This window comes from Antechinus flavipes, chromosome 2 (genome assembly GCF_016432865.1).
Source record: "Antechinus flavipes isolate AdamAnt ecotype Samford, QLD, Australia chromosome 2, AdamAnt_v2, whole genome shotgun sequence".
Taxonomy (NCBI): Eukaryota; Metazoa; Chordata; class Mammalia; order Dasyuromorphia; family Dasyuridae; genus Antechinus; species Antechinus flavipes.
Window position 1 is genome coordinate 644,375,960 of NC_067399.1, and position 23,454 is coordinate 644,399,413.

A 23,454-nucleotide genomic window follows, 5' to 3' on the forward strand; every position below is an offset into this window, starting at 1 on the left:
AATATATATAACTGGTAATAGATTTTCCAATTAGCTGTTTAGAGACAAAAGATCAAAATTAATAGAAAGTAGAGAATAAAAATGAGGAAAATGGAATTGGTATTTTAACAGGGAAAAAACCCCAATAGATTTTTCAATCAGTTGTTTAAAGACACAAGATCAAAATGAAGATCCCAGAAGAAATAAAAAGGAGAAAAAAAAAGATATGGCATATAGAATTTCACACTCCAAACTCACTTGAACAAGTTATTGATGTTGAAAAACAGCAAAGGGAAAACAGCTGAAAGATGGAAATCACTCATCAAGCAAAGAAAGTGAATCTAAATCTAGAAATGCTTGTCCTATTTGCTAAGTGATGAGAGAAGATAGTCAAGGGAAAGCCCAGAATGGAAAACTGTTCCTAAGGATGATGGAAGAGTATAATGATAACCACTGCTTAAAAAAAGGAATAAACTAAGTTATCTAGAAAGCATTTAATGATGAAACAAAGTAAAGAAAAAATTAGAAAAGTTTGTCAGGAATTTTTATTTTATTTAATTTTTACTGAGGTGATAGGGGTTAAGTAATTTGCCCAAGGTCACACAGCTGGGAAGTGTTCAGTGTCTGAGGTCAACTTTGAACCCAGGTCCTCCTGACATCAGTGCCTGTACTCTATCCGCTGTGCCATTTAGCTGTCCCTAAGAATTTTTATGATGAACTTTCTGAGTCTCAAAAGTTAATGAAGCCACTAAATTTGATTTTCAAAGTTTTTTTTTTCTTTATTCAATTTTATTTTTAGTTCTAAATTCTCTCTCCCCCACTCATTGAGATCGCAAGAAAAACAAACAAAAAAGAAAAATCCATCTGAATGCTGATTCCATTGGTTCTGCATCTAGAGGTGGATAGCCTGTTTCATCAGAAGTCCTTTGGAACTGTGGTTGGACATTACACATTGATCAGTTATCAAGTCTTTTCAAGTTGTATTGCTGTCATTATATAAACTAATCTCCTGGTTAAGCTTACTTCACTTTGAATAAATTCATACAAGTCTTCTCAGGTTTCTCTAAAATCGTGCCCTTTATCATTTCTTAAAGTACAATAGGACTACAATTAAAGAGTAGACCCTCTTGTTCCCAATTCTTTGCTACTACAAAAAAAGCTGCTAGAATTTTTCTTGTACATATGAATCCCTTTTCTCCTTTATGATTTCTTTAGGGTTGTCCCAGTATTAGTTTATTGGCTCTTTTTGGGCACAGTCACAATCTGGATTTTAACAACGCCTGGGGATATGCTTATAATGCTGGCAAACTCTTCTCAGAATATTTTTTAAATGCATAAAACACATAAGTTGCGAGGGAAATTAATTACACTGAAATTAAAAAAAAAAACTTAAGCTTCTGTCAATAAAGTTATTATTAAAAAAAAAAAACTAAGTTATCCTTAATATCCATGAACCCCAGGAATTTGTTCTTCATGTTAAACTATAGTGAAGAAAACAAAAGGGAAAAACTATTGAATGAAAACACATAGAGAAGGGCCCATTCTGGAATGGACAATTTTTTTTTTGGATAAAATTTTTGTTGTTATCTTTTGCTTTATAAAAACTACCAGAACTTTGGCAAATTTTCCAGAGAATCATCGCATAATAACAAATACTTTTTAAAAGAAAAGCAGTAAAAACCAATAAAAATGCACTAAAATAATATAAACTCAGATTTTTTTTTTTTTTTGGTTATATGGTTTTAAGTTATGCATGTCATTTTACTTGGCTATTTACTTCACTTTGCATCAAATCATGTAAATCTTTCATGCTCCTCTGTATTGATATTTATTATGCCTTATATCAGAATAACATTCCAATACATTCATGCACCATCAAATCTTGAATTGATAGGCATCCACTTTGTTTCCTTTTTTTTTTTTTTTTTTGGTGTCATAAAAAAGTGCTTCTGTTACTATTTTGGGCATTACTGGATTTTCTATCAGTGATCTTGTAATAGAAGGCTAGTAGTAGAATCTTTGGATCAAATGGTATGGCCATTTTGCTTACTTTATTTGCACATTTGCAGATTACTTTCCAAAATAGTTGTACTGATTCACAGATTCACCATCAATGCACTATTTTAATGCTACTCTCTCTCACCTTATAGGGACAATTTTAATGGTACAGTTATTCTTAATGGATCTCTGTGTATTTATTAAAAATATCTCAGACCACTATATATATATATATATATATATACACACACAGCCCCACATTTTTAAATGACTAAAAATATCTATAATTATCTAATCTATGTCTACTTTTAAGCTATTTAAAAAATGTGTGATAAGGTAACAGGAAAGCTTTTGCTATCAACATTCCATAGATCCATAATCATGTAACTGACCAAAAAGATGTAGAAAAGAACCTATGATACTTTATTATCTATCTATAAAAGAACAAAATATTTCCATTTACATAACATTGTTAATGTCCAACAACTAGCTTTTACTGCCTATGTCAAAATATAAAAATCCTTGAAAGAAATAACATTGTTCTCTGATCATTAACATCAAGGCAGGCATAAAACAAAGATACATGTTTGCCAAATATGTTAGCCTCTGTCATAAGTCCAATGAGGATTCTCTAAGGTTTTCAAGGTATTCCTGTTTTGGGATGACACTGTGCTGATAAATTCAAGCCCCAAACATTGTAGAGCCTCCCTAAATGAGCTTTATAATCACCCCAAGAACTTGCCTTTTCTACACACAAAAGTCAAGATGGATGATAAAAGCCTATTGTCCAGTTTATGACACACAAAAAATAGCTTTTTTCATTTCTGTGTCTAGGACAGAAAATACAAATGGACAGAGTTGGGCCCAGAATTAAAACAGGAGGAGAGTGGGCGAGTTCCCCTTTGGGAAACTACAGTTCTCTGGAGGACCTCAAACTCTTCTCTGAAACAGATGTCAATTTTTAAAACATAATCTGAATCCTGAACCAATAATCTCCAAAAAACAAATTGAGAATTATCTGAAGGATAATGGAGAGGTAGGAACACATACATTACAAAACACTATGAATTAAGGCCGTTCAAGAAAAGCCAACTAAAAAACAAGTCCTATACTTCTAAGCAGAATGCAAGCTCCCTGAAAGTAGAACAGTTCTGTTTTCATTCTTATGCTAAAAAAGGTGCCCAGCACATAGTCCACACTTAATAAATACTAGGTGACTGATATAACTCCTTTACTGTAAGGTCCCTGAGTTAGGGCAATTTTTCTTTTGCTCATGGGCTGGAACGGACACCCTTTTTAATTCCAAAGGAAGTGGGAATATATTTATGAAGACATAATGAAATGTGAGCAATAGCACTATAGCTATTCAAGTAACAGTCATGTAAGAGGAACCAGATTTGTTCTGTACTGACCAGAACAGTGGTGTCAAATTCAAACAGAAATAAATCCCAGTAACAAACTGACTTAGAAAAGTACAAATTAATATTATTTATATTACATGGCATTTTTATTCGTTAAACATTTCCCAATTACATTTTAATCTGCTTCAGGCCACACCAAAATTTTTGTAGTCTATGAACTTGTTATCTCTGTGCCAGAAAACAGAAAAGCAAATTGAAGAAAATCTGTCCTAATGCTACAAAGGACAACAATAGCTGTCAAAAAAAATGAAATGGAGTTCTGTCAGTGGCTCTTCTAAAAGAACACATTAGGAATGTTATATTCAGGAAGAAATTTGACTCTTTAAAAGTCCTTTCCAACACCTAAGATTCAATTGAAAATATCCTTTGACAGAGGGGAAAAGATGTATATACTCTTATACAAAGCTACCAGATATGTTATCATTCTAATATTAAAATGAAGAACAATTAGATGTTCCTAGAAGTGACAGATCAGTATTCATCAACCTCTTGTGCCTGATGACACACTTATGTAGCATAGTGGGTTCAAATTTAGGGATACATATTATGCATCTACAACAATCAGTCATAAGCTTTTTTTTTTTTTTTTTTTTTTTTTGCCTACTATGTAACAGAGAACTGTGCTAGGTACTAAGTGCAAAGGTCATGTTTATTAGCCATAGGCACTTACAATCTAAACACATAAATAAGATTTCAACACATTACTATACACAAAGTGCCTCAAACCTTTATTAGGCCTAAGGTGAAGGTAGAAATTTAGTGGAGGGGGAATGAATTGAGGTACGGAAAGAGAAAAGAACCAAGGAAGGCATCTTCATAAAGAGATTTTAACAGGACTGTTAGGAATTTAATAATAAGTAAAGTTGCAGTAGGAGAAAGATAGGTTGGGATTGTGCTAGACTGTGAAGAATTATGAATGAATGCCAAGCAAAGGAATTTGATTTTACTTTCAAAACATTAAGAAACCACACAAAATTAACAGGAGTAATACAACAATATTTCTACATGAGAAAGATTTTTCTGGCATTGATTGGAGATCAGAAGACCTGGCTAAATAATAGTTAGCCAGGAGAAAAATATTAAAGAGATTAAGTTGGCATATCCTTAGTGATATCTGACCAGGTAAATATGCAAATCAGGAAAAGATAAAGGTTAATATAGAAAGATCTTAGTTTTAGATGCCAGTGTCATTCAGGTGGAGGTGTCTTTATATTGAGTTTGAAATGAGTTCAGAAGAAAAACCAAGACTAGAAATATAAACATGGGAATCATTCACATGGCAAATGTAATAAATAAAGATATCAAAGGGAAAAGTACACAAAGAGTATCAATGACCCATACTTGGAGGACCTCGAACATTGGGCTGAGAAAAAGACAAGGATCAATGAAAGATGAGAAAAAAGACATCATAGATAGGTAGGAGAACAAGGAATGTATGATGTTTCTTAGGGTTTAGGGAAGAGAAACTATTCAATCATGAGGTGAAAATAGTTTAAAGTGCCAAAAAAACAGCAAATAGGTTAAAGAAGATGACTTTTAAAAAGCCCACAATTGTTATGGCAGTAAATGGTGGGCAAAGTTTGCTCAAAAGGATTAGAACTCAGTAGTCTTATCAGCATACTAAAAACAGCATTTTTTATGAAAACAAAGCTTAATTCCTGACCATAACTTATTTGTGCCAAAAATTTACTGCTAGACTGTTTGATGCCCAATAGTGGCATGCCTGCACACATTTATATATTTACTAAATATTTGTTGAGCACTTTTTTGCAGTGGCAAATTTGGAATTTGAAAATGTGTCCAACAATTAGGGAATGGTTGAATAAATTATGTTACATAAATGGAATGAAATGCTATTGTGCTGTAAAATGATGACAGTATCAGTTTCACAAAAATCTAGGAAGACTTATATGAACTGATTCTGAATGAAGTCCGGAGAATAATATACACAATTACACCAATACTATAAGGACAAAACTTTAAAAAGACTTAGTTATTCTAAGCAATGCAATAATCAAGACATTTTTTAAGGGGAAGTAAGAGAAGCCATGCAGGTTGGGCATTGTCTGGACTGCTACATGTGTTTCTAAATGGAGATTTGTTTTTTCTTTCTTTCTCAATACTGGAGAGCAGAGGAAGAGAGAGGGGAGAAAAGGCAGATTTTTGTTGATTAAAAAAATTTTAATCTAAAAAAGGCTTGTTGAACCAAAATCTCAGGATATATAAACCAATGTCTAGAAAGACAAACTATATAATGAAATTCATCCTCTTTTGGTCTCTTTCTGGATGATATCAATGGTGGGGGTTTCAGTATCTTTTTTTCTTAAAGTAATACCTTTTGATAGTGTGGTTATACTTAGGGGACATTAGCTCAACAGAGTATCAAAATTTGTTTCAAACAAAACTGAAAAAAAATTGTCAGTTCTCAAATAAAAGTAGGCATATTTATCAGTCTGCAAATGGCCCCCAATTGGGTAAATAGCTAATACCAAAGACTATTATAGTCCTGTAGAGGAGTGGCTCTAATTTTTATCTTGGTAATAAGCTATAAAGTTTAAATTGCAGTTAAGACTTTTGAGATATCATTAGGCCCTAAAAATGCCTTGTTTCTTGTTCTAAGATTCAAAGGCCAAATGAATCACGGACCAAACAACCAAAATAAAGTTCCAGGAAAGCCCACCTATATACTTGCATTCAAGTAAGAGAGTGTTCCCAACAGCTACAAGACTGATCAGTAACAAGAATTGAATGTGCTAGACCTGGAAAATTAGGTGTCCTCCACCTTTCAGTATACCAAGATAAAACTTATCTCTAAACCATTCCTTTTGCAATCAGCTGTGAAAAATAACACCTAACGTTAATATAAGTACTTTTTTAAAAAGTTGCTTTTGGGGCCTTCCAATAATTCTCAGATGTAGGTACTACAGTATATATGTTAAACAGACCAGGAGGCTCAGAGAGCTTAAGGGAGGTCAAGAATTCAGAGTGAGATGAAAAATAGGTCTATCTGTCTGTCTCCCAAGTTTAGTACTACCCTAGCCAGGCTGATAGCTTCTGAACTGACTGGTTTGTATAAAATGTCTCTACTTCAAAGAACCTGTCACCTGATCACTTTACAGAGCCACAAGATTTAGATGCCAAGATTTATATTTTTCAGAACAGCCCTATGTCAATGTCTTTTCCACTGCCTTGGTGAAATAAAGTTATTATTATTATTGAGACCAACAGTATTCTTTTCCAATCTACTGGTCTTGGGCACTTCAGTTAAAAGGGACACTGACAAATGAAAGGGATAAAAGGCAAGGTGGTATGGTGTGACTGAACTGGGAAAACCCTGAGTCAGGAGAGAAGATTTAAGGAGACATGAGGGCACAAAGCAAACCCATGAAGACAATCTCTTAAGAGCCAGGGACTTCACAAACTTGTTAAAAAATTTTTGATAAACGCATTTCAATATAAAATTAGTTTCCTTTCTTGTCCTACATATTTTATGCATTTGAAAGCATTATTCTGACAAGGGTTTTTCCTTAGGAATCTTAATACTACCTGAAGAGTCCAGGTTAAGAACCTCTACTATAGGAGATAAGCTAGGCCTTAGTATAAAGGATTTTGGATACATGCTTATAAATTAACAAAATGTTACTGAAGTGGAAGCATTCAAGCAGAGGGTACAAGGCTGAGCAGTTTTATATAGTTTATAACTGCAAATTAAATTTCATCTTAGCAAAATCTAAGATTGGAAATTTGCTTTTAAGTCAAAATGTTTTTCAAAGGCAAAAATAAATGATTTCTGTATAATCCAGGAAAAATGATCCAAACCAAGTTCCCTCCATCATCATAGATTACTGAAACCAAATGCCAACTAAAAAGTATGGAGGTACTTTTAAAACAAAAGCCACATTTTTTAGTCCAACCTTCTCTTCTCGCCTATCCCCAACCTCCTTTCTCTTCCCTCCCGCCCCCCACATGAGAAGTATAATTATAGTTCTCAATTATCTCCAATAGATCCTACCAATCTCTTAACTCTTTTTTTTAATGAAACTTTTTGATTACTGTCCTACCGCAATGTCTCTCCTTTTTTCTCAGCCTCTACACTTCAGTTTATTCCATACTACTTAGAACTTGATCACAGATTACCATTTACTGATGTCTTTCAAGTTTTTAAAAATGCAACAAAGTAAACATACCTCTCAGATCCCATTGCATCCAACATTACTGTTTGATTTAATTCTCATCACAAAACTTGAGGCAATTTTATTTCCAAGACACTATAACATTGAGGCAAACCCTCCACTTTTCTTTTATTAGTGGTGTTTTCTTACCTGCACAGGTTCCCAACTATGAGTGAAAGGCCTGATTAGGTTAAAAAACAATACTTCTCAAACACACTTTGCTACTCAATGCCATTAATAACCTTCCTTCTTCAAAGTAAAATATGCACAACCATAAAACAAGCTATGTCCACAATATATTTCGTATGTTTTAAGTTTCTAAAAGTCTTAGGCCTTAGACACTTAAGATTTATCAGCCTTTCAGAATTCCTAGCAACTCTCCTCACCAATAACTTTACTTTCTTATTACCCTTCTATTTTTGGTCCATCCACCCATACCACATGCTGAACAACACATCAAAACATAAATGAAAAATGAAGTTTATGTAGCTGTTTGCCATTTCACAGTCATGCTACTGCTGCTGAATATCTACTGTGCATGTTAGCAAGGACAAGTCTTTTCTCTCACATAAACCTATGTGCTCCCATGTTCTCTAACTAACATTATTTGAAAGTCAGTCCTTGACCTTTTATTTTTATTCCTTGAGTTGGATGTTTGTTAGGCCATGTACTTTTGTTCTAGTTCACTTAATCCCCAAATAAAGTATTGGATCATATAATAATGTAGTGGCTAATGCATTTAATACTTGGCAGAGGTTACTACAATCTATAGTATAGGAGATTTACAGACTTTTATGAACATCATTCTACTTGAAAAAAGAGGTCATAACTTTTAAAACCAAGATCATAATATTTCCAGATTTCCTTTCAAAGCATGCAGGAACTTTTGTTGCTTGGAAATAATATGCAATTTTGATTTTGTTGAGTCATCTCTGCTAAGCAAAACCTTTTCTTCTAGCTCTGTATTTCTAAAAGTTAAAATAGCTTGAAGATTGTTTCTGTCTTAAAATTTTTTTTAGAAACTTTTTAAAAAATCATTTCAACTTTATACAGTAACCTGGGAATCGAAATTGTGATTATGGAACGATTAGTTGAGAATTTTCTAATGTCAACATTGAAGATGAAACTTTCTACAAATGTTTAGTTTTTACTTCGATTTTAGTTATTTTCAAGGGAAAAGGTTTATCATCATTTAAAAGATTCACCAATAATTTTCATTTCCACAATTGCTATTTTGTTTCACTCAAAATAAGTTTTATGCCCTTTTAAACTCCTAAAACTTATGTATGTATATGTGTATGTATATATTAATGTGTACAGATATTAATAAGGCTTTGTATCTTATTATCAAAATAGTCTTTTGGAGGTGTGGGGGAGTTCAAGAAAACAAGATTTTTAGCAACTATATATGATGTTTAGCAATTTATCCAACAACAAACAGCCTGGTGTTACTTATAGATAATGAAATGGTCAATAAAGTTTAAAAAATTAGTTTGTTAGGAAAAATCTACTATTGCTAAATTCCTATTTGCATTAAATATACTTTTTAATTAAAACAATATTTTCAACCCACTGAAACCAATTCAAATGATAATTATTTATTTTTATTCAAAATTTGGGGTTCATTGGGCCTGTAAAGGTTTAGAATTCCACAACCCTAACTTTCTTACTCAAGTTATGGAGTACACACAGAATGACAAGTAGCACCTGCAAAGGTTCAGTTTAATTAAATAGAGGCTCTTAAAAGTTATAGTACAGACTTACTTTAAATTATACTAATGTTAACACTTAGTGGTATTGTTCTTAAAAAGTTCAAAGACCTTTATATGTGTAATAAGCAACTCTTAAAGGCTCCAAGAGGCAATTAATGCAGCCAGATAAGAAGGGCATAAAGATAATTGATCAAGAATACAAATGAAACAAAGAATTGCATGTAGCCTAGCCTAGGGACAATCCTACTACATGGCTTCACCAGACCAAAGTTTCCTGAACTTAAATGTCGAAATGGCAATTTTCAGATTTACAGGCTAGGAGAAATGGCAATTTAATACCTTCCCCTCCCTACCCAAAAAAAAAAAAAAAAAAAAAGATACAATTGAAGGCCAAATGTCAATTTAACTTGTATTAGTAACTTTGGGATTTGATTTTGTCTTCAAATATATTTAAAAATCAGTGTTATCATGAGTGAATCTTTTAATTTTACTGAGAAGTTGACGTTAGAACAAAGAGTAATCGGTTAGGATTGCTTTACAAACTAGACACAGTAGGCATATAATCTGATTTAGGATCTATTTTTACCATGAACATTTTCTGATGTTATGTTATTCTTTTGTTTCCTATACACAAAACCTGACTAAAAAACATTAAAATCACACATAATAAGGGACCTGGTTCTGAAACATTTACTAGCTGAATGTCCCTGAGCAAGTTAAACTCTACCTCAATTTCCTCATCTGTAAAATGGGGATAAATAAAATCTTACCCCACCAGTGTTGTTGTAAGGATAATTTAGTTAAGAACTTGCAAATCTTAAGTGTCATATTAATTCTATAATTGTGTTATAAAAAAAAAGGTTTAGGACAACTCAACTCACTATCAGACAAAAGTAATAACTAAATATCAAATTTTATGCTGAAATTAGTGAACTGGCAAAAGAAGCCTTAAATCAATTTTACCATTTTGGTAAAAATACAGCCTATATTTTTATGTCACCATTATCAAACCTTGTATCATTCTATATTAGCTATTATTGTGGTAACATTTTATTCCTAAGAATCTCATTTTTGGGGGTGATCCTCAAATGTGAATCACTAAAGCATGGACATGAAAATCTTCATGCCAGTCAATGACATCAGCTTAAGAGGGTCTTCTTCATTCTTAAGTTCAGAATTTTTTATCTCCTCCAAATTATCTAAAAGTAGACTTAAATGCTAATAGCCATGTTTTTGTACCTTTAATGACCATCACTCACTGAGAATCTAAGTTCCTAGAGAGCAAAAGACTAGTCTCTCACATTATTTGCCTCTTCTCTGGACTCATACAGTACCTGACATACAGTATACTCGATAAGTTTGATTTTGTAAATATACTAAGTTGTTTCATTTAGCTCTGACAATCTGGTCCTATGAAGTGCCTAGTTAATTAAAATCAATCAGAAACTTGGTAGGAATTTAAACTTTAGGAAATGTCATTTTAAAACATCAAAGAAAGGCTAAAGAAGGTTTAAGAAACTAGCCAAAAATTTAAAATGTAAAATAACAAAAACAAATAATCCTAGAACCTGTCCAACTTTTAGGGTCTTAAAGTTGTTGTTGTTGTTGTTTTAACATTTGCATAATTACTTCTATTAGTTTCCCTTAAGAACTACCTTATGGATCATGAGCTTTAGAACTGAAGGGTCACTTAGCTCAACCTCTGTCATCATACACACACGTGTGTATGTGTGCAAATACGAAGACACAGGAAGATTAGGTGACTTGAGGATCGCATGAGTAACAAAATAGAGGATTTTCAGCTCAGAAGCCTAAGAGCCTGACTCCAAATTCAGGGATGCTTCTCTTGCAGCCAGTGAGCTTTACCTCTGTAAAGTCTGAAGTTTCTGGGACTTAAATGCATCATCTCAACCTCACCCATTTCCTTTCTAAACACATTCTATTTATAAATAGTTAAGTGTGTCGGTGAAAACAGGGCTTAAAATATGCTATTAGGGAAATCTGTATTCACTTTTTTAAGGATTTTAAAAATACTATCAAATGATTAGTGAATGATTTAACCTATTTTCATTATTTTCAGTCCCTATTAGATATTTCAATTTAATACAAAACAAAACAAAAAATAGAAAGCTCTTATTAGTTTTCCACAATACATTATCAGCAAAGGGGAACAATTACTAAGCAACTCGGCCAAGCAAGAAGCTTGGGGATGCTCAGAAATTTCCTTTCGTTTTCACAAACTAAGCGATTAAAAAAAAGAAAGAAAGAAAAACAAAGCAAACTCTTCTTTAAATCAAGGCTCCAGTTTTACTCCTCTTCCTTAGCCTCTTATCAAGCTAATGGAAACTTCCCTCAATTTCCTGAAGCTCAAAATACAATCTGACCTACAGGAAAAGAGGCTTCCAAGGGACCTGGGAGCGGCCTGAACAAAGCTGCTGCTCCCCGAGAAGTTTCCGCGAAAGAAGGGCAGAGGCAGCGAGCTCACAATCCCAGTATTGTCTCCATCTAAACAATAACGCAGGACTGCTCTCCCGGGAAAGCTTCAGGACAGAGGGCACCGAGAAGCCGTGGACGAAGCTCCCTCCCTCCCGGCCCCAGCGCCCCGACCCCCGCCCGCTTCCGGCCGGCCGAGCAGCGCAGGTGAGCCGAGCTTGGCTGTCCGCCCCCTCCCCCACACTGGGCCTGCGAGGATGTAAACAGATGCGTTCATACTCCGGCCCCACACCCGGGGGGGAGGCCCTGCCCCGCCACGCTGCTTCTGGGAAGCCCAGGCGCCCCTACCCCCCTCCAGCTCGGCTCCCGGGCGCTCCCAAGTTACCGCCTGGGGCCGGCTGGCCCAACTCGGAAGGGGGCGGGGGGATGGCCCCGGGTGCTCGCGTTGGTCCGGCCGGCCCGAGGCCTCCGCCATGGCGGGGCGCGGAAGCACCGCCCTCTCCTGCCGGGCCCTCGGAGCCGCGAGGCCGTCGCCGATCAACAAGTGTCCGGGACCGGACGATCGCCCCGCCCCGCGCCCCCCGCTCGTCTGAGTCCCCCTCGGGCCGGGCCCGGGCCGCGCCGCCGCCCGCCTCACCTGGATGACCTCGTTGACCTCCCGGATACATTCCACCATGTGCTGCAGGATCTGCTCGGCCGTGAGCACCTCGTAGCGGTAGTCCTCCTCCTGCTCGTGCCCGGGGCCGCCCCCGCCGCCGCCCCCGCCGCCGCCCCCGCCGGGCCCCAGGGCGCTGCCGCCGCCCCCGCCGCCCGTCTCCCCGCACAGCAGCCCGTCCCGCTCGCTCCCGACGCCCAGGCCGGGCTCCACCAGCTCCACCTCGCCCAGGTCCAGGTTATCGTCGTCGGGCTCCTCGTCGTCGTCGTCCTCCTCCTCCTCGGCGCCGCTGTCCTCCTCGCTGCACTCCTCGTCCTCGTCGAACTCGTAGTTGTAGCCCTCGTCCGAGTCCATGGCGCGCGGGGGGCGAGCGGGCGGGCGGGCGGGCGGCGGCGGGGCGGGGAGGGGGGGACAGCCCGGGCCTGGCCGGCTCCGGCCCCGGCTCCGGCCCCGGCGGGCGCGGGCGGCGGCTCCTCCCCGGCCGGACGCGGGGGGCCCGATCGGCAGCGGCGGGAGGTGGTGGCCGGGGGTGGGTGGTGGCGGTGGCGGTGCTGGTGGTGGCGGCGGCGGCAGCAGCAGCAGCGGCGGCGGGGAGGAGAGGGGGAGGGGAGGGAGGGGGGCCCCGCTCGCCTCGGTCAGACGCGGCTCCGCTCCGGCCTCCGAGAGAAAACAACCCCCAGCGCCACCGCCACGGCCGCTGCTACCGCTACTGAGCCAACAAAGGGGCGTGCGTCACCGCGCCGCCTTGCGTCACCGCGTCCCGTCACGCCGTCTCGTCTCACCCCGCCCCAGAGGCGAGCCCCGCCTCTTCCCGTCGCCCACGGCCCCGCCTTCTTCCCGGGCCGGAGACGTGTTGCGACGGCTCGCCGCCTGCCCCGTGGCCCCTGCGCGGCTCCCGGGGAAACCCCGACGCCCCCGCGGCCCCTTACCTTCCTTCCGGTCCGATTTCTCCGCGCCCAGACTGTGGAGAACGCATGCGCGAGCGCGCGAGAACTGCCTCCGAGGCGCCGCCATGTTGGCGCGGCGGGTGGTTCCACAGCGCTGGCGGAGGAGTGAGGAGCGAGCGGGCGAGGACCGTTGTCATGTAGGTCCGCCCCCGCCCGTTCCTCTCTCCTCCTCGGCTCCCACGAGTGGAGGGAGTGACCGCGGCATGACTGACCTGCGCCACTCTGGTATTTCCAGGGCCCGGCAGGGCCGGCCCGACCTGACCTGAACTGGCTACTTTGGGGGGAGGAGGAGGGAGTGGGACGTGGGACCGAGTTCCAAGCGGGGCCCGCCCTCCACGTCGGGCCGGGCAGGTAGGCCTAGTCTCTCCCCGCGGATCTCCGTCCGAGGGCCTTCGGAGCAGCCTCTTGTCCGAAAAGAGGCTCCGATAGGGGAAGGCCCTAGTCTAGGAGCCCGGGTTGGGAGGCTGGTTCTGCCGGCGCGTGGGAGTGACCTCGTGGGACAAGTCAGGTTCCACGTCCAAGCGAGCAGCGCCTCTGCCTGGCTTTCGCGATTCCCAGACGACAGTCTCCCACCCAAGCCGAGGAACCCTCGTTCTGCGGCTGGAGCACCAGCGTGGCTTTCCCTCCTGATGTACGGAGGCATTTCTGGGGGGCAGAAGGGAATAAGTGTGCTCCGGGAATGGGGCTCGGCCAATGGGGCGCAAACGTGGGAGGTAGTGGGTCAGTCTTCGTTTCCCGAGAGGTTAAAAACTGGGGCTTGGTTCTAGATCTCGGATCCCTTAATTGGTCTACCTTGGGGTGATGGCAGTATGATAGTGTCCCAAAAGTTTTAATCGCTTTAAACTTTTCTAAAGACCAGGGATATGCTGTATGTTGAGTATGACAAGACTTGTGTAAGAAGTCCTGATTTTTCGTTAACTCAAGCCAGCCATCCCTTCTCTGAATTTGTCTTTTCAACTATTAAATGAAGAGGCTTAGTTGGTTTAATAGATGTACATCTCTACTGGAACCATTTTAATAGCAACACTGAGAAGAATAATCCTATGTTTTTTTTGTTTTTTTTTTTTTCCCAGTATTTGCCTAATTGTTTCTATTCCTTGGACAGCCCAGGAAGGAAAAAAAAAATAAAATTTTGCCAGCTTAAAAATGTGAAACTTGTCAGGATTCCTGCTTTATTCCTGGATACTGATTAGCTGAGATCAGCAAAGGATATGTTAATATTGCATAACTCCACTGTAAAATTGATTTGCCTTTGATAAAAACTCAGGCTAGTTCTCATTGTTTAGTTTTATGCATCCTTCATGTGGGAAGCTTGAAGTAAGGAGAACTATTTAAATTTTTTAAAAGTTACTTCTATAATAATTTAAGTAAATCTATGCTTCTAGTGTTAAAGAAGACAGGGGAATCTTGATGTGATCATCTTCCTATCATCAGGCATGAACTAGTCTAGTATAAACTAGAGCCTCAGAGTTGAAACAATTCATATTCTACACTGATGCCACATTGAAAAAAATATGTTCAAGTCTGATTCAATAGCTGTTAGTTTGATACTCTGCAACAAGTGAACCATGTGGCCAGCATGATGACCTGAAGGAGAAGTTGTAATAGATCAGAGTCATTTGTATAGATTTACCCCAAATTACTGAACCTATCATCTTTATTTTCTAGGGTAGAAAATTACTCCATCTTAGGTGTTTTACCAAAATAATACGCTTTTCCTACTAAATATGATGTAATATTTACTTATGAATAGTGACTTTGGGCATCATTCAAATATAAAACATCTGGGCTCTTGAATTCTTATTTTTCAACTTCACCCTGGATTCAGATTGAGTTACTAATGCCATTCCAGGTAAACCAGCTTAACAACTACTCTGGCCACAGAGAGGTGACCCACATGTGTTATTGTTTTGTTTTGTTTTGTTTTTTTTTTTTTAAAGACTGGTATATCAAGGTGGTGCCTATTATCCCTTAGCTGGGCTAATTGTTGAATATATCATTCATGCATAAACAACAGGATGAGGCAGCTATGCCATAGACAATAAAGCAACTGATGCTCCCATGTCTAAAGTGTCACTGTCAACTGAGTGATGAGTAAGGAAGTTGTTAGTGTGCTCTGAGCTCTGCTACTAGCCTAGGCCGTCTTGGGAAAGTCTTTTGTCTCCATGCACCTTCTGTGATTGCTTCATGGCAATTTCCCATCACTTTTCTTAAACCAATCCCGAATTAAAATTGACTAGGCTTTTTAAAAGATTTAAACTGCTATTTTTCAGAGTAAGAACTCTGGAACTCTATGCCTTAGCATAGTGGATGGACAGACTGCCTCAGAGTCGGGAAAACTTTTGACATAATGGGCTTCTGTTGTGGCCTTGGGCAACTCTTGAGACTTTAAGTTGTAGAGCCAAGTGTTTCTCAGTTTTAGGAGAAGGAGTGTCCTTACTAAAAGACTTGACTATGCCATTGAAATCACCATTCCAGTAAAAGAAAAGACAACACCCATAGATTTCTAATTGTTTTAAGACTACAAAAGTAAACAACCCTTATTTGCCAGGTGATCTTACTATGCAAGTGCTAATGAAAATTACTTCTCAGATAAATAGTAAAGCAATTCTTCTAAAGACTAGGTAATAGAAATAATAAACTTCAGCAAATCCAGAGCACTACAATAAAAATCTCAGTCTCCAGAACAGATTTGAGAGCAAATACAATGCAGTTTTATAGGTCTAAAATGAAAATATGTCAACCAATGTTTTGTAATGATATAGGGAATACATTCTTACCAGGCTCTGCCATAAGGTATCAAAACCTTTTTGTAAATGTGGCTCAATCTGAAATTAGTCAGAGCCAGGAATCTCCATTATTTAGGCCAATCATGGAATGCTCACTCAGTCTGATTAGGATGTCTGCTCACATGCTAGTACTGTGGTTCCCAATCCAGTGTTAACTAAACCCCTTTGTCCTGACCACCAGGTAAGACATTCTAGTATCCAATTGGGAAGGGTTGTGTTCTTGTTGCAAGATGGAAATTCTGTTACCAATTTTTAAAATTACATAGTTTCCAGATAGAACTAAAGTTTAATAGCCTATAGTTTGGCTGTAGTATTCATAAATGCTCCTAAAAATGTCATATTGAGGAGCAACCAGAATTGCAGAACCTTATAGTTACAAAATACCTCAGGAACTATCGAGCACTATTTTATTTTGAGAGGCATTTTGGATTAAGTGACTTGCCCAGGTCACACATCTAGTAAGAATTAAATGTCTGAGGCCAGATTTGAACTTAGGTCGTACTGACTTCAGGATGGGTGCGCTTACTAGCTACCCCTAGGCATTTTTATAATAAACTGGACAGGTAAGTAGTCTTCTAGCCTTTGCTTGCAGACCTCCTTCTGGATGACTTTAATTGTAAAAATTTTTCTCAGAGTTAACAGATAAGCCTCTCCAATTTCCATTCATTGATCCTAATTCTGCATTCTGGGATCATGCAGAAAAACTGAATACTTCAAGTCTCCTCCAGTTCATTATTATATAGGGTGATCTTGGACTCTTCACAATCCTAATCACCCAACTCATGGTGCTTTTGCCATTACCTTTCTAAAATATGATACCTGAATAAACATAGCATTTAGTGTGGTCTAAAAGGGGTATAGCTCATGAGTATTACCTCTTTCATTCCTCCCATTCTTTGTATACCATGTATTTTCTTACACTATCTTAAGATCATATTAGCTTTTTGAACTACTATAGCATACTTATATGGAACTTTCAGTCTGTTAAAACTCAACTCTTTTTAATGAACAAACATCCATTAAGCATTTACTATGTTCCAGGTACTATAATAAGTGCTGGGAATTTAAAAGAAAGGAAAAATTGCCCTTCCCTCTAGGAGTTTACATTCTAATAAGGAAGAAAATATGTAAATAAATTTGTGTTAAGAGGAGAGGGAGGGAAGAACCAGAAAGGTCTCTTAGAGAAGGTGACATTTACACTGAATCTTGGCAGAAGCTAAGAAGTGTTGAAGGTGAGGAAAGAGGCATTTCAGGTAGGAAAGATAGCTGATGAAAACTCAGGAGATTGTCATGTGAGGAACAGGAAAAACCTCTTTAGCTAAATCTGTGAAGGGAAATACAGTAAGGACACTGGAAAGGTGTGGAGGGGCCAGGTTGTGAAGACCTTTACATTTAATTTTATTTTCAGTTCCAAATTTTCTATCTCCTGCCTCCCCTTCCCCATACCCACTAAGAAAGCAAGAAAAACAAAATTTGTTAGAGATATGTATCGTTAAGTATAACAAATTTCTTAAGCTATCCAAAGACTTTATATTTGATCTTAGATAATAAGAGGCTTTTTAAATACATGTTGAGTTGGGGGTTGGGGAGAGCATCATGTTGTCAGGTACACGTTTTAGATAAACCACCTTGGCAGTTGAATGGAGGATGAACTGGAGTGGGGATCAGAATTGAGAGAAATCCAATTAGAAAACTGAATTGTATAGAATGAAACCTGAAATGAGAATGCTTTTGAAGGAGTAGAAGAGGATCTATTGAAAGACAAGATTGAAATGACAATAGACAACAGACTGGTTATTTGTGGTAAGTGCAAATGAAGAGTCAAGAGTGACACAAATTTTAGGGAAAGGGGAATGATTTGAAAAATAAATGGTGCCTTTGATAATAATGAAGTTGAAAAGAGAGGGTTTGTGGGTAGGAGAAAATGACTTCTGCTTTCAATATCTTAAGTTTGAGATGCTGAGATATCCAATTCAAGTTGTTCAAAAGGCAGTTGGTGTTAAGTGACCATAGTTTGTGAGAGAGATCAGACAATCATTTGCATAGAGACTATAATTGAACCTATGGGAGCTGATGAGACCACCAAGTAAGATAATGTAGAAAGTGAGAAGACCAGGACAGAACCCTATAGGACATTGAGTGGACATGATATATGGATGAAGATTGAGCAATGGAGACTTGAGAAGTAGCTATAAGGCCAATGAACCAGGAGAGTAGTATAGAGGAGATGATGGTTAGCAATGATAAAGGCTTCATAGAGGTTTAGAAGGATGAGGATTAAAGGAAGACCATTAGATTTGGTAATTAAAAGATTATTAGTAATGTTTAGAGTTACAAGGTTTATTTAAGGTTCCTTTATATTATGGTTGTGATTTACAACATAATACTATAACATCCCTTTTAAATTTTACCATATTAAATCCAATATTCTAGCATATGTGCTGTAACATGGTATGGAAGCTTTCTCTTCCAACTTTATTTGTACATTTCTTAAGCTCACCATCTATACTGTCATCCAGTTAACTCAGATAAAAATTCTGAATAGTAGGACCAAGAATGGGCTTCAATACTCTACAGTCTAACCATTAGTGACAGATTGAACTTTGGTTTGGTTGTACATCTAGTTTTGAGTCTATCTGTATCCAGTGATTTCATTCAAATCTTTCTACCTCATACAAAATTATTAACATGAGTTTCTTTGTCAAATGTTTTACTAATGTGTAGATATGTTACTATATTGACATTGATCTGATCTGTTGTCTGTTAATCCTGTCAAAAAAAAATTAAGTCAGTCAAGAATAATCGATTCTGGACAATAGTCACTGGACTATAGTTTGTTGGCTAAATTTTTATCATTTCTCTACTTCTACAGAGTGATCTTTCAGTCATCTTAACTAAGTGTCCCATCAGTCACAGCTTCTAGAGCTTTCACTGTCTGTGGGCTGTAATTAATTTATACTTCATGACTTGAATTGAAGGATAGTCAGATGAATCCTTGTTATCTAAAGACTCATTTGTTAGTTATTTAACAATGGAAAGCTAGGTTGTATAATGGATAGGACCCTAGACCTGGAATTAGAGCTGAATTCAAATCCAGCCTCTGACATTTAACTGTGTGACCCTGAGCATGTTACTTAATTTTTGATGTCCTTTTCCATAACAAAGGACAAACATCACTTCTATGTCAATATCCGTATCTGCAAAGTGGAAATAATAATAGCACCTATCTTCCCCGGGCTTGTGGAGAGAATCAAAAGAGATACTATGCAAAGGACTTTATAGACCTTAAAAGGCTACTACATAAGTGTTATTTATGTAAGTTTATGATCCAGCCAAACTAAAGGTCCTATTCTTCCTCACACATCATACTCCATTGCCTATTATCTTAGTATCTTTGTATTGACTGGCCCTGTGCTTTGTTTTTATTATTTCCTCACCATTGCCTCTAAGACTCCACCTCTTACTTGACTAGACCCAAATAGTATCAAATTTACCTAAGAGGTTCCCTATCCCCAACAGCTATATTTTCCCATTTATCTTAGAGCTATTTTTTACATGCATTTCCAGAGCTAGCTTAGTGTTTGGGAGACTCAGAAGGAAGTCAGTCTGGAATGATCAATTCTGTATGGAATTCTTGGGAGGAAAGTGTTGGAGAGAAAAAAGTATTCTATTGACTATCAAACTGAAGATCTACAGAGCAATCGTGCCGATCTTATTGTATGCTTCTGAAATCCAGAAAGTACCAGAGCTATACCAGGCAATTGAATTGCTTTCATTTGAATTGTCTTAGGAAGATTTTGAAGGTCATCTGTCAGAATAAGATAACAGATACTGAGTCCTTTCACGAACTAAACTGCTAAGCATTCAAACTGTACTGCAGAGAGCACAATTCCATTGGACTGGCCATATTGAATATCAAATGTATACTTGACAAAAAAGACTAATCTGAAGGTCTCTCAACTTTAGAATTGATAATAATGTGAAAAACTGGCACAGGACTGCCCAGCATGGAATCCCCTCATCAGAGAAGTGCTATACTGTGCACAGAATTGAATTAGCTCAGAAGAAATGCAAAATGTACCAATTTAAAGAATGCACCCCAAATGTTCGTAGGAACTATTTGTGACGAATCTGTTACAGAGCATTCTGAGGTCATATTGATTTGATTAGCAACAGTCAAATGTACTATAACTTGACTAACATAGTTATGTCATTTTGATCATCTTCGAGAACAAAGGACAACAACCAGCCATATTTTGTAGATGTATCTGTGTATGTATTATCTCTTCCTGGCCATTTTATAAGCTCAAGAGCAGGAATTTTTTCACACCTCTTAATGTCTTTCTTGACTTCCAGGGGTTTTACAAGTGAATGTGGAGATCTCAAAAATTTTGGTAACATTCCGCCAAAATTTAATTTTTTTGTGTAAAAATAATAAACAAGTACATCTCTCTCTCTCTCTCTCTCTATATATATATATATATATATATATGTATATATGTATATATGTTGCTCTTATCATTAATAAATGGTAAAGTTATAGCTATACTAAAGAATTGTTTTTAAATCTCTATGATCAGAAAATGTTTGTTCGGTATACCTATTTTATATGCTTATGTGCTCAGGGTTGTATATATATTTCTCAGGTGAAAAGGGATTGTTAGTGGAAAAAATTTAAGAAGTCCCGCCATAGACAACTTAAACTCAACATGGCCAAAACTAAATTATTTCCCCCTACCCTAATCCCTCTTCCTAATTTTTCTTCGGTTCAAATTTCTGTTCTATTATTTAAAACCCTTTAAAACCTGTCCCTCTCCTGCCGTTCCAGTCTTCTTGCACTTTAGATTCCACTCACCAGCTCTGCAGTCCTTGCTATTCCTGTAGTAGACATTCCATCTGTCACACTATAGGCACTTTCATAGTCTAGCTTTGTTGCTTGGAATTCTTTCATTCTTTTGTCATCTTCTCCCTCTGACTTCAAATCCCAGCCAAAATCCCACTTTCCTCAAGAAACCTTTTCCAATCCTCCTTAATACTGGTGCTTTCCTTTTCTTAGTAATTTCTTGCTTTATCTTGTGTAAATTAATCTTGTTGGCCCTTAGTTGTTTGCACATTGTTTCCCTATTAGACTGTGGTTCTTGAAAACAAGGACTGTTTTTTGCCTTTATTTGTTTCTCCAGTGCCTAGCTTATAGAAGGCCTCCTAAATGCTTCTTGTTTGACTTATCAAAATTCCTAGTGCCCAGTATAGGAAATTCTTAATGACAGATTGATTGCTAAATCCTTACTTTTCCATGAGCTTAAGTGCTTCACTTATTGTTCCATTTTTTTCCAGTTCAAAGAATATTCCTTGGCAAAGAGAAGTACCTGACTTTAGGCATGTGATACAGTTTTTTCCCTTGCATGATACAAGATTAAAAGTTAAAAGAGGTTTAACTTCTCTGTGAGCATATGTTTATTAATATTGTTTCTCATATTGTTTATAGCAAAAGCACACAGTTACCCTTATATTAGACAATTTAATAAGACACTTGAATTTCTGGAATACCACTTAAAGAAATGCCATTGAGATATGATCATTAACTCATCATATCTGTTCTATTGAAAATAGGACGTGGAGAAACAGACATGCAGAGGCCACATACTTTTCAAAGTAACACAATTAGTGGCAATGGAGTCCTGATTGTCAGCCCTTTGTTCCTCTCTACCTCTTCATTAATTCCTTGCATAGTTCATGGCCAAATAGTTTAGCTTGAGTTATGTCTTAAAGGAAAGGCAGGATGTGAAATAGCCTGAAGTGTAAGCATGTAAGGCTTGCAGTACGAAGCCTACTCAGATTGTTAGACTCTTGTCGCATGGCTTTTATAGGTGAGAAAGTAGATTTAGAGAAGTGAAGTGATGAATGCTGGATTGGTCATGAGAAAGGCAGACAGAAGCCAAGTCTTGTGAGTTGGGCTTCTCTGGACACAAGTCCCTAGTATAAGAATTATAATAAGAACAGAGTTGTCTTTCCAGTTAATAGATAAGAAAACAAGCTTCAAGAGAGGTTAACTGGTAAGCACTCAAGATCACAGTAAGTGACTAAGCTGAGGTGAGAATCCATTGTTTCAATCCAAGTTTCTGAAACTTTCCATTTTACTTCCAATTTTTGTTAAAAGTGTAGATTCTGGAGCAGCTAGATAGTGGAGTGGTTAGAGCATCAGTCCTGAAATCAGGAGGGACCTGAGTTCAAATCCAGACTCAGACACTTAACACTTCCTAGCTTGTGTGACCCTGGGCAAGTCACTACAGGGAAAAAATCGATTCCATTAATCTTACTATTTCAAAAATGGTATCTTTAAGCCATTTTAGCTTTATATATCTCAGTATCATAATTTATATCTTGAACCTGTATTCAAATCTAGCCTCAGGCACTTACTAGCTTTGTGACCTTTGGGTAAATCACTTGACCTCTGTTTGCTTCAGTTTTCTCAATTATAAAATGGGGATAATAACAGCACCTATGTCTCAGGGTCCTTGGGGGGTACATCGTGTTTCTAGGTATTGACATTACCTACATATCCTTCAAAGAGCTTACATATAATCGGGGAGACAACTTGCAAACAAATATATACAAAGAAAGTTATATATAATGTATATATACATAAATAGGAAATAACTAAAAGAGGGAAAGCACTAGAATTAAAAGTTGTTAGGGAAGACTTCCTGTGGAAGTTGGGTTAAAGAAAGCCAGGGAGGTCAGTAGTCAGGAGTTGAAGGAGAGAATTCTAGCTATGAAGGACAGCTAGAAAGAATTCCTGGAGTAAAGAAATGGGGATATATTGTTCATGGAACAGCCAAGAGACTATTGTCACTTGATTGAAGAGTATAAATAGGGAATTAAGGGGTCAGAAGATTGGAGATAGGAGGAGGCCAAATAGAACTTTTTGTATTATAGAGGCAATAATAAACCTGTGGAGTTTGTTGAATATGGAGATAACATGATTGGCTTTGGAAAATCACTTTAATGGCTGAATGGAGTATAAGTTAGAATGAAGAGAGACTAGAGACAGGCAGAACTTCCAAGCAGGCTATCGGAGTAATTAAGGTATGAGATGATGGGATCTATGCCCAAATGGTGACAATGTCAGAGGAGAGGAGGGGGCATATTCAAGAGATGTTAGAGAGGTGCAATTGATAGGTCTTGACAGAGGCTTAAATATGGGGGGAAGAGGAGGTAATGAGGAATCTAGGATAATTTCTGTGTTACAAGCCAGGGTGACTGGGGAGGATGGTATCACCTCTATAATAAAACAGAAAGTAGATGGGAGGGGGGGAGTGAGAGAAGGAAGGTTTTGGGGAAAGATAAT

General features: G+C 38.2%; 1 protein-coding gene across 1 annotated transcript in view; it reads right to left on the bottom strand.

The window, feature by feature from the left end:
• Positions 1-12,786, bottom strand: part of ARIH1 (ariadne RBR E3 ubiquitin protein ligase 1) — a 75,712-nt gene extending 62,926 nt beyond the window's left edge. Inside the window, exon 1 of the mRNA XM_051982347.1 lies at positions 12,353-12,786. Coding sequence (XP_051838307.1) covers positions 12,353-12,724 — 372 coding nt within the window. The 5' untranslated portion in view covers positions 12,725-12,786. The remainder of the gene's footprint in view (positions 1-12,352) is intronic.
• Between the last annotated feature and the right edge of the window lie 10,668 nt (positions 12,787-23,454).